Source organism: Lottia gigantea (genome assembly GCF_000327385.1).
Source record: "Lottia gigantea unplaced genomic scaffold LOTGIsca_160, whole genome shotgun sequence".
Lineage (NCBI taxonomy): Eukaryota > Metazoa > Mollusca > Gastropoda > Lottiidae > Lottia > Lottia gigantea.
The window spans coordinates 405,518-417,720 of NW_008707966.1; the positions used below are offsets into that span (position 1 = coordinate 405,518).

The 12,203-nt window shown below is 31.4% G+C and overlaps 5 protein-coding genes across 5 annotated transcripts; 3 read left to right on the forward strand and 2 right to left on the reverse strand.

The window, feature by feature from the left end:
* Positions 1–735: 735 nt before the first annotated feature.
* Positions 736–3,519, forward strand: LOTGIDRAFT_173474 (hypothetical protein; the record flags this gene model as incomplete). The annotated part of the gene is made up of 3 exons (XM_009051207.1): positions 736–839; positions 1,112–1,472; positions 2,908–3,519. 3 exons carry the CDS (start codon positions 736–738, stop codon positions 3,517–3,519), a joined length of 1,077 nt encoding a protein of 358 aa, XP_009049455.1.
* Positions 3,520–4,123: 604 nt separating this feature from the next.
* On the forward strand, positions 4,124–4,668 carry LOTGIDRAFT_173475 (hypothetical protein; the record flags this gene model as incomplete). Its single annotated transcript, XM_009051208.1, has 2 exons — positions 4,124–4,181; positions 4,313–4,668. The coding sequence occupies 2 exons, from the start codon at positions 4,124–4,126 to the stop codon at positions 4,666–4,668; spliced, it is 414 nt and encodes a 137-aa protein (XP_009049456.1).
* Positions 4,669–5,415: 747 nt separating this feature from the next.
* LOTGIDRAFT_173476 (hypothetical protein) lies at positions 5,416–6,964 on the forward strand (the record flags this gene model as incomplete). The annotated part of the gene is made up of 3 exons (XM_009051209.1): positions 5,416–5,857; positions 5,948–6,202; positions 6,306–6,964. 3 exons carry the CDS (start codon positions 5,416–5,418, stop codon positions 6,962–6,964), a joined length of 1,356 nt encoding a protein of 451 aa, XP_009049457.1.
* A 1,581-nt stretch (positions 6,965–8,545) lies between these two features.
* On the reverse strand, positions 8,546–9,331 carry LOTGIDRAFT_173477 (hypothetical protein; the record flags this gene model as incomplete). The annotated part of the gene is made up of 1 exon (XM_009051210.1): positions 8,546–9,331. One exon carries the CDS (start codon positions 9,329–9,331, stop codon positions 8,546–8,548), a length of 786 nt encoding a protein of 261 aa, XP_009049458.1.
* A 1,563-nt stretch (positions 9,332–10,894) lies between these two features.
* LOTGIDRAFT_173478 (hypothetical protein) lies at positions 10,895–11,928 on the reverse strand (the record flags this gene model as incomplete). Its single annotated transcript, XM_009051211.1, has 3 exons — positions 10,895–11,235; positions 11,445–11,630; positions 11,811–11,928. The coding sequence occupies 3 exons, from the start codon at positions 11,926–11,928 to the stop codon at positions 10,895–10,897; spliced, it is 645 nt and encodes a 214-aa protein (XP_009049459.1).
* Positions 11,929–12,203: the final 275 nt, after the last annotated feature.

Sequence of the window (12,203 nt, forward strand, 5' to 3'; positions counted from 1 at the left end):
AGAGTCATCTTTCTGTTTAGAACTCTTCTGTTTAAGAAAGAAAAATTATTAATTTTTCATAGCAACGAAGTACTCAAATTCATTTCTCTAACTCTTCAGGTTTAGCCAACCACAATGTAAGTTTATACCCGATTATATAAGATAAGCCTCCCATGATATGAAATATCACAGGATCTATAATTTCTATCCCAATTTTATGTTTTTTCATGCTGTCTGAAAAACTTTTACCAAAATGTAAACAAACCTGACAAAATGGCGCCAAATTATGCATAAATCCCTCGCGTCAGTTTTTCGGCCTAACTTTGTACATGTGACACTATATTAAATGTTTGTACTATTAATAACATTTACAATGTCTTATCAATGCCTGTAATGTCAAACTGTGCAACCTGCTTTTAAGAAATTATTTTGTACGGAAACCCATGACTGCTAAACATAAGTGTGTCATTGCATCATGCACTTAAATTCCATCCACTTTCTTATGCCTTTACTATTTTATTATTTTCAATTATGATTTCTTTTTCTGTTTTGTACATCCTTGCTCATTTTTGTACTTTCAGCCTTTAACAGTTATGATTGCACCAGAGTACAAGATACAAGGAATGAGAATTCTGTCATATTAATCTTCTTGCCAATAAACTTTAACCAATCAGCCGTTTACACTCAATGTTAGGACCCACCACGTGGGCGAGGCATTACAGCTATCGCCTGAAACGTTGATAACAACCAACAATTATGGCTCAGGCCCTATCTCCTGAACGTTCAACCAGATCACATTTTGATCCTTTACCAAACCGGAACTCAACACAACGTCAACGACGTCTTCGTACTTTACAGAAGTAGGTCAACTAACCTACAACACCAAAGTGTCAGATTTTACATTAGACAACCTACGATTAACCTCTGCTCTAAATCAAGAATTGGAAACTCTCAGAACTTCTGATAGACAAACCCTAGATATTCGGGGTCTTCGCAACAAAATTAGAAGGCTTATCAATGACTATCATGCATTATCAACCGAATTCATCTCTTACTTAGACCAGGTTCACACTAGAGACAGTGAAAGAGAGAAATACAATCATATTAACTCAGGTGAACTTTTATATGATAGAGTAGACTCAGCTCTAGAATTTATCAATCAACAGTTGTCAAGAACTCCTTTTCACCAGTCATCTCATGGTAGACATTCTTCCCATTCAACTTCAAGCTCTAAAATTGCCAAACAAAAGGCCAAGGTTGAAACAGCTCTTGCATCTCTAGATTATGCTGAAAAGGAACTTGAATTGGAAAAACAACAAGCAGAACTGGCAGAATTAAACACTCAAGCAGTCTTAGAGCGAAGAACAAAGAATCTCCAGTCAGATTTAACCCTCTTAAATAAAAAGAAAGAAGCAGCCATAGCCAAGGCCGAATTAGACGTCCTATATGAATCAAGCTCCTCCACTAAGTCACACAGAACCAAATTAGACAGAGTGAGTGTTATTCAACAATCAACAATTGAAGAGCTCGACATGTTAGTAAAATGACTTGGACCTGAATCTACAAAATATGCAAATAGTATCAGATCATCCAACATAAGAAATCCACAAAATGGTCTACTACGCATCTGGGAAAGGTTAGATGAATGTTATGGTAGTCCTCAAATGGTGCAAAACTCCTTAAAAACTAAATTGGAAAATTTCTCGAAGATTTCTGCAAAAGACAACAAAAGACTGTATGAGCTCTTAGACATACTTGCGGAAATTCAATCATCCAAAGAAGAAAACCAATACACAGCTCTCTTAAGTTACTTCGACACTTCTTCTGGTGTTTCACCTATTGTCAACAAATTGCCATATGCCTTACAGAACAAATGGACTTACACTGCTAAGAAGTACATGAACAATTATCACCTACCTTTCTCTCCATTTTCTGTATTTGTTAACTTCATAAGAGAACTAATCTCAACATTAAATGATCCTACTTTCAACTACTCACAAGAAAAGGACAATTCACCAACCCAATCAAAGAATTTCCGTCCAAAACCTATTTCAGTCAGAAAAACTGAAACTTCTACCTCTACTACTACAGAAACCAAGAAACAAGAGTTATGTCCCTTGCATAAAACCAAACATTCATTAAATGAGTGCAAAGTGTTTAAATCTAAAACCTTATCTGATAGGAAACAGTTCCTTCATGAAAATTGGGTGTTCTACCAAGATTCCGCATGGATCCTATAGCTGTTATTGCAGTCATCCAACAGATGTTTTATTGTTTCTTTGTAAAAGAAGAACACAGAAACTTTCTTCGCTTCCTATGGTATCAGAACAACGATCCAGACCAACCTTATATAGAATATCGTATGTGTGCTCACGTTTTTGGTAATAGTCCATCACCTGCTGTAGCTACCTATGGTCTTCGAAAAACAGTCAAATTTAGTGATGCTGATGTTATCAAATTTGTGGAAAAAGACTTTTACGTTGATGATGGCCTAGCCTCCTTTCCAACTAGTAGTACTAGAGCTTTCAATTAGGTCGCATAAGGGGATTCCCCATTCCATTTCATTTCATGGGGAAAATGCGACCTAATTGAAAGCTCCCATAAAGACCTAAACATCCTACATTTCATAAATTCTTACACTAAAAAAGACCTAAACATCCTACATTTCATAAATTCTTACACTAAAAAAGACCTCAATTCCCTACATTTCATAAATTCTTACACCTAAATTCCCTACATTTCATAAATTCCCTACATTTCATACACTAAAAACACCTTCAATCAATTTCCTACATTCCATCAAAAAGCATATTAAAATAACTCTTTTTTTGAAATTTTCTACTCAAATTTTAAACCTTAAAAATGGCAAATAAAATACTAGATCCAATCTTTAGATTATATGATCCAATTCGTTATTCATTTAACAAGAAAAAAGAGGATTATATTATCATCTCACCCACTGTTGGTTCTAAATCCCAATTGAATGATGGTGGTAGAATTACCTTCGAAATAAATTCATTATCGAATTGGTTGCTTCTTTCCGATGCTTATTTCCGATGCGATTTCAAAATCAAAGACGCCACTCAGAATCAAGTTCCACAAACTAATACAACGTTAGAAAACAATTTCTTTCCATCTTTATTTAGCGAGATGGTTTTGGAAGCTGGTTCAAATCCGATAGAAACAATCAAACATCCTGGGGAATTCGACACAATGTTGAAAACAGTTTTATATCCTAAAGATTTCGATTCAGTTTCAGGCTGGATACCCGATGTTGGAAGTGTTTTAAAAGAACCGGTAAGAAATCTTGCAAATGATGCCGATTTAGCTCGAGTGAGAGTTGTTGCTCGAAACACAATAGAAAGAGTAGGACGATCAATTAATCATCGATTCGAAAAACGAGTACTTCAGTATAAAAATGTTGTTGAGAATAATAGGTGGGGTAATTACGTAAATTGGAAATTATATCCTTTATTCGGTCTGTTGGAACATAGAAAAGTTTCCATAGGTTTACCATATAAAATAGCATCATACCCGTAATAACACCATCAATTGAAGTAGAAACGAAAATATTCAACTCGTTTACTAAAGATATTGAAATAGCTTTTCTTCATCGTAACACTGTAGGTAGCATGACTTTAACTGGAGAATCCACCACATGGCCAATCACTAACACTATTAAACCAGCAAGATATTTAATAGTTGGTTTCAAGAACTTACCAGATTCTCAAACGAATAACAATAATGTCTTTAGAGTGGCAATGAACCAAACTCAAGATCCTTTAATCCATAAAGTTCAAGTAAGATTGAACAACGATAATTATCCTAACCAACATTTAACAATTAATCCAACCACAAAGGATTATAATGAATTGTATAGAAACTATAAAAATATGTGTGAATTATTTGGAAATCCACCTCAGTTTGAATATGTAGATTTTGCACTTAATCATCCAATCTTTTGTTTTGATCTATCTGCTCACCAAGAAGATCTTTTCAAAACAGGAGTGAACATAAATATTCATATTGAAAAAACACAAGGAGATGTAACAGGTTATTGTTTATTATTGGAAGAAGCAAAACATTTAATTAAAATAGCAGATAGAAGAATGATAAGAATTGAGTAAAAAATACACCCTTAAAAATGAAAGCAGAAATAGAAGCTATTGAAACAGCTTCACCAACTGTAATAACTTTCAACGGTAAAAAAATCAACATAACTAAAAAACTTATTGATAAATACAAATATTGTAAAGTCAAAGAATTGAAGCAAATGCAAAAGAAGGTGGATTTTTACCTTTCCTTTTACCTTTAATATTTGGTGGTATTGCAGCGGCGGGTGCAGCTACTGGAGGATTATCTGCCGCAGTCAAAGCTGCCAACGCAAAGAAAGCAGCTGATGCTAAAGCCGCTGAAGAACGCAGACATAATTTAATAATGGAAAAGGAAGCCAAAGGTTCAGGAGTGGGAGATATGATAGGCACAATAAAAGAATTTGGAAAAAGATTTGGGGAAGAAACCAAGAAAACTGTTAAACAAGGATTAAATAAATTAGTAGATAGTATTGACACAGGAGAAATCAAAGTCAAACATAAGGGTAATGGAATATTTTTTAAAAATATACACACCGGAGAAGGAATATATCTTTCGAAGTATAAAGGAGAAGGAGCTATTTTTGGAACAAATTAAAATAATAAAAAATGGGTAAAAAATTTAATCATTCAAAAATATTTCCTAATAACCCAATGCTCATTTGTATATGCGGTAATTCCGGTTCTGGGAAAACTCATCTCACTTTTAACATGTTGACAACACCAAACCTTTTAGATTTCGATTCTTTGTATATCTAGACAACAACACCAGAGCAATCGTAATATCAATTCCTCAAAGCTTTAGAATATCTACCAAAGAGAGATGTTCAAGACCTATTTCAATATTACAAAGAAAACGAAGAAAAAGTGGAATTGAAAGATTTCATAGATAACTACATCGAAGGAAAGAAACCAACGGATATAAAAGTTTTTCTTACGAAAAATGTTAATGATCTAGATTTGTCTCAAATTGATAGCGAGCGAAAGGACTTACTAGTGTTTGACGACTGCGTGGCGCTAAGAAATCAAGCCGTTCAACAAGAATTCTTCACGAAAGGAAGACATCACAACTGTCACTGCATATACCAATCCCAATCTTTTTACCGGATGGATTCTATGTTCATTAGAAAAAATGCAAATTGTTTTTTATTATTTGAATTAAACGACAAAGATTTATCTCGAATCGTTCAATCGATAAATCACGGAATGGACAGAGATGCATTTAAAAAGGTTTGTAAAGCTCAATGGAGATATCCAGATGATCATGGATATGTATTTGTAAATACTAGAAAACCTGCGGGTGAAAGAGTTATGAACGATATATGTTAATTTTATTTTTTTAAAAATGGATTGGAATAATATTTTAAAAAGAAATAGAGAATATATCAAAGCTAAGAATAAAATAAAAACCCAAGTTGAAAATAACAGATTACAACAACTCGGATTAATGGAAAATCTACAAACTCTATTTCAACCCATATTAAAATCTCAAGAGGATATTAAAAGGAAATTAGAATATAAACCTCCTATAGAACCTACACCTCCCAAAGCGATTGAATATAGTGGTGTTATAATTAAGACATTAGATGATATAAATCGTCTTTTTTCAAACCCTAACCCAGATTTACCAAAGAGCATTTCACCAATTGTTGATAATCAAGGTTTATTGTTTAATGGATTTAGAATTATATTTAGTGGAAATTCACCACAATTCAAAATCGACACAAAAGATTATATATACACATTAACGAAAGGATTAATAAATTTAATGAATGGCGAGGATGTTGGTATTGCCGATTATAAGGATTTAGTAGCATACTCCAAATTTCTAGATGCAATAAGAAAGTCAGGACCCGAAACAAGAAGATCAAAAGAAGTTAAACTATATAAAAGAGTAATTGAACGTGATGAAGAGGAATCAGATGATTATGCAGAATATTATCCACCAATCATACAAGAAATAGACGAATTCGAGGATATGATATCTGGAGAAGGTATAACGTTTTTATCCGACAACAACGAAGAATTGCTTAATAGATTACGAGTAATATTAGCGGCCATGAAGGAAGGACATCAATCGCACAGACAATTTAATGAAGTGAATTGTATATTAAAAAGACTCCTAGAGAAAGGTATCATAGATAAAAATGATTATAAAAGCGTGATTAAAAATGTCAAATAAAGAACAACTATTCGTCATCACCTCAAATAAATCAGACATTAAATTATCTCTAGATTATGAGTACGAACTCGATCGCAATCAAGAATATGAATTGGGATCAAAGTATTTCTCTGTTTACAATTCCATTAGAAATATCAACGCAAAAAATAACCAAATAAAAATATCAACAGATAATGGAGCTACATTCAAAACCATACGTTTACTACCAGGAAGCTATGAATACATAGCCATTAACGAATACTTATCTGAATATGCAGGAAGCGTCAATGGTAAAAACAATATCGAATTCGAAGGTAATTTGAATCTAAACAAAATAAAATTGATATTAAGAAATAATAGTCAAGTTGATTTCAACGTAGAAAATTCATTGAATACTTTACTAGGATTTGATAAAAAAATATACACCCAATCCACTTTAGCACCACACAAAGCTAATATCGAGAATGATATCGATGTGATAAATATACATTGCAATTTGATAAACGGTGGATTTTTCAATAAATACAAACGTCAGATTATTTACAGTCTTCCAACATTCACTGTTCCTATTGGATATAGAATTATAGAGAAACCATTTCAAACGACGTATTTACCACTTAATTCCTTTATGATTAAAGATATAAATCTGGAAATCAAAGATGGTAAAAATAGGTTTATAGATTTTGGTAACGAGGAAATTGTTATTCAACTTCATTTAAAACAAAAGAACTAACTCTTCATTCTCTTCTTGAATAGTTAGATAATCGAAATCATCAAATTCATAGTTTTCATCCAAACACATCTCATCTTTATTGTTGTAAGGATACATAATTCCTTCACTGTTTCTCTTAATGAGATTCAGATAACTTCTGAAAACTTTCTTTTGTTTTTCATTAGGAATAACTATTCCATCAGTAAAACTTTTTACCCAAGGTTTCTTAAATTCATTCGTTACGTCATGTCCACTAGCTAATTGAATGTAGTCTTCTACCTTAATCTTATAGTTAGAGTAAACCCTTAAACGTTTTCTTTTCTTTTAAAACACCATCGGAAGTTAGAATGATATTTTATTTTACTTTTGGCGCTAAATATAAACCAAATATGATTCCACCATCACCGTAATCATTCTTCCCTTTGCTATATTCGTTTTCAGACACCAACCCAGCTCCATTTAATTTATCCCAATTGCTAGACGAAATGTATAAACTATCAGTATCTGTATAGTATATTTCCGGCTATAAAATCCATCTATTACGTGAATAAAATTATTCCTTATTTTTTTACTGAGAGATAATATAAATGCACCTAAATGAGTGGGTGTTAATCTAGTAAAATCCTTTGGAGGAACAAACTCTTTTTCTTCTTCATTCATCTCAACTATATATTGACTATCATTTACTTTTTCATAGCTTTTGACATGTGAATCGAAGTTGGCTTTAAAAGTCGCTTCACTTCATAGATGTCTCGATGTATTTATATCCTTCTGAATAGATTTACCATACAAGGAATTACCTAATAATTTCATGCAATTACTAGCAACAATATCTCCTTCTTTTTTGTATTTATTCCTTAATTCCTTCAAAATTAAAATATAATCTCTATATGGTGGAGTTTTACAATTTTCTTCTTATACTATACCATCTAATATTCTAATAATTTTACCACCGGATTTCACTATTTCTTGAATATCAACTGATGTTAAAACATCGTGACAGAAACCATTTCTGAACCTGATTTTAGTGCCAGTTTCCTTCTGACCTATTCTATTCGTAAAAGTTATTTTATCTTTAGCTGGTATGGGTTGAAAGAACATTTTTTTGGGATATTCAAACCAAACTTTTAAAATAGCAGTTCTAGGTCTGAATTTTTGTTTATTAAACAGTTTTACAAATTTCTGGTAGAAACGCTCTTGCACTTTCCGCTTTAGGATATTCACCTTCTGTCATGGCTGAAACGTACAACCCAATAGCGTCAAATGCCATTAGTTTAGAATAGTCCAGTTCTTTGAGTTTAGCGTGAACTTCCGTTTTATCTTTTGGGCTAACACTGTATTCTTTGAATAAATCTATTATTCCTTCAGTGTTACTTTCATTGTATTCTTTTAATATGGCGCAGATCTCATTCATTTTAGCCGTTTCAAATGATTTTCGATTAGCTGAAACTCTTCCTCCTTTAATACTTTGCCTGATAAAATATCTTATAAAAGGGTGAGTATGCGAGTAAACTTTTCTTTTTGGGTGTGTTTGGGAACCATTCTAGTAGTTTCATACCATTTTTCTTCAACCATTTCTTTATCGTAATGATATAAATAATACTAATCCTTTAAAGATAAAGAAGGAGCCGTTAGATTATTGGAAACGTTTTGGAAGACAGTTTTTTTCATGGCTTGATTGTATTTTATCAAACAAGCTCCGAGACATAGAGTATCTCTTTTAGCGTAAGGTTCCCATTCGGGTCTTAAAGATTCCCAATTATCTTTAGTGTATTTTGCAATATTAACATCCTCGATCTTTCTCAAATTCATTGGTAGATTAGATGAATTTCCCCATGCTGCCAAACTAGATGATTCGTGTTGATAGGAACATGTGAAATTAATATTTTGCAAATAATTACAGTTACCCTTTATTTCTTTCTGTCTTTTCCATTTTTTCTGTAAATATTCATCAGTGAATGAATTAGTTAAAGGTATAGACAGAATTCCTCTAGCTGTTTTTAAAGGACATTGTGTTAGTTTTTTTACGTTTTTGATCATGATCCAGTTATCAAAACCGCTAGCGTTATGAGCAATTAATGTTATTCTTTTCTGATCTATTTTTCCTAAACGTTGTAACATTTGATCGATGCAATCTGTACCTACAAATATATGTACTATATTAGTCATGAGTTTGTTGTAAAATTCTTCTGGAATGGGATCTGTCGGCTTTAAATCTGGAAAGAGATTATTTATTCTGTTTAACATTTTCCTTAGTTTTTCTAAATTAACTAAAGTGCAGGAATAAGGTATGGCTTTATTTTCGTTGTAGGTTTCGCAATCCCATGCGTATAAACAATCATCGTGAATGGTTGGAAAAACGTTTAGTTTTAGAAGTGAAACTTGCATTACCGCATTATCATCTTCACAAGTTCTCCATACGTTTTCATCGTAATTATCTTCTATTTCTTTAATGCCCAAAGCTTTGTTATTTCTTCTTATCAAACAGAAATGTTCTTTGTGTAAATAAAAAACCCAATCTAATTCTATGTTTGGGCATATATATGTGAAAATTAGTATTAAATTTCTTATTGAATTCGCAAATTCTAGCAGTTGTCATAACTCCTTTTCTGTTTGATTTTTGAAAACTGTTGATGAAATCTTGAAATTCTCTCGTGTAGTCTTCGTTTAAAACACGATTAACGCACTTTACAAAGCAGCATCCATCGCTCGGTATATAACAATTTATACCGATATATTCTTTTATCTTTTTGAGTAGGCTAACACCACTACCCTTTTTTGTTCTTTTTATTTCTTTGAAATTATTTTTACGGAAAATGATTTTTCCTGTGAAATACCAATCGGAGGCATCCGATTTTTCATCCAGTGCAGCGAAGAAATTGACAAAAGTTTTGGTATTAAAACCTTAAAAGCTTTCTGTTTTGATGTAAAACCTAAAGTAATCAAACCACAAGATGAAGTTTGTGCGGCAGTGAATGCGGCTAACACATTCACTGCGGCTGATCGGAAGCATTAATCCACCGGTTACGGCTGTTGCCACCGTTATCCCTATTGTTAAAACTGTACTTAATGTTTTGAAAACAGAATCGATTTTACTCCATGTTTTTCTACATTTGTTGAATTGTTTTAGTTTTTCTTTTAGTTCCTTTTGTTTTTCTATCATGTAGTTTTGTCTACTTTCGAGTTCCATTTTTAGGGAATTAAATTAAGTGAACTTCTGATATAGCTAATTTACTAAAAACTTTTACACTTACTAATGATATTTGTTCTTTCGAATCATTAATCTTAATCATATGAACTGAAAATTTTGGTTTTTCAATAGAGATTGTTATTCTAACATGATACTCATAATCTCTTAATGCTAGTGTCAAAAAATTTTGTTTTTGTTGACTTTTATGAATATCAATTGAGGTAAATATATCATCATCATCAACAAAATATAGTTTTACATATTCAAAGTCTGCTGCTCGTAAAAACTCAAAAAAGCTTTTATCTTTTTTTTCTGGTTTTGGATTTCTAATAATACTTACGGATGATGGAGTTTCCGTTTCCAATATCATATTAAAATGACTCAATAAAAGATTATCTTCTTCATTAACTGGTATGATTAACATTCTAAACCTATCTATATAATTTCCACTCGTTTTAATTTCATATAAGTGTTAAGGTTGGGTGTTTTCAAGGGTATTTTCTAATTCTTTAGTTTCTACATTTTTTGTACCATTGATAAACTGAAGAACTTTTCGAGCGTTAAATCTGTGAAATAGATGAAAGTTTTGTTTGAAGAATATTGTATCAACTTTTACCTGAAAAGGGAAAGTAATTTTAATTGTAAGTTTTCCTTTGAAAATAAAAGCAGTTTCATCATTAAACATTTGATAGGTATCACCAATATATTGTTTACCATCTAATGTGGTATATACTCTTATATTTGCTGTAAAACCAAATTTTTTATATTCCATCAATATTATCAGTAATAGAAGCATCTTCATAACTCAAACTTCTAAATGGAAGAGTAAAATAATATGATTCTTTCTTGAGAAACTTTTTTTCTAATGCGACTATATTTTTGTCTTGTTTTAAAACTAGGTTATTAATAGTGGTTATCTGTTGTTGAATAACACTATCATCAATGTTCTGTATTTGTTGATGAATATAGGTTTTGATTTCGCTATCATCTATGCTTTGTTGTTGAATAACAATATCTATGTTTTGTTGAATATTTGTTAGTTCTTTTTGTAATTCAGTTTTAAATTCAGTTAATTCCCGTTGCAATTTGTCTTCACTTATACCTGGATTAATATTATCTATTAGTTGTTTAAGATCTATTTTTTGCTTTGTAATCTTATCATCTAAATTAGATATTAATGAACTTAAATTTTTTAACTGAGTTTTATCTACTACATTGATTAATTGTTGTTGAATAGCGACTATTTGTTTTGTATTTCACTATTATCACTAAGTTTACTTTCTAAGGCAGTTTATTTGTCTTCACTTATACCTGGATTAATATTGGCTATTAGTTGTTTAAGATCTATTTTTTGCTTTGTAATCTTATCATCTAAATTAGATATTAATGAACTTAAAGTTTGTAACTGAGTTTCATCTACTACATTGACTAATTGTTGTTGAATAAAATTTTTTAAACTTGTTACTTCTTGTTGTAATTTAGTATCATCAATATAATCTTTATTATTTATTTGTCATTTGAAGAATCTTTTCACATCATTTATTCTTTCTTTTAAATGTTCTTTATTTACTTCAATTGAATTTAATTGTTCCATTAAATATTTCTTGTGAATGGCATCAATATCGTTTTCCGGAGACTTTAAATTAGTTATGCTAAAATTGTTCATATCTAAATCACCTTGAAGAGTGTCACCGATTTGATCCAGGAAGTAAGGTTTCGCTTTATTTATCCACGCTGTAGTGTTATGTTTTTTGGTTTCTAAAGGTAAAGAACTTAATCCAAACTTATTCGCCATTTTTATTGAGTTAAATTTATTACAATTTCTTCAAACTGTTTTCCTAAACTCAACTGATATAAAACCCAAAGTGAAAGCTGACCACAAAACCTTTGTCCCGGTAATTGAATTTGAAATGTTGAACATTTGATTGGTTTATTAGTCAATTGGATTATCTCTTCAGTGGGTTCTAATTCATAAGAATCGAAGAAATAAAAGTCAGAGTCTTTGTACAAAGCAGAATGATGAACTCCTTTTTGATCGGAAGTATGTATATTTGTTATAGCGTAAAATTT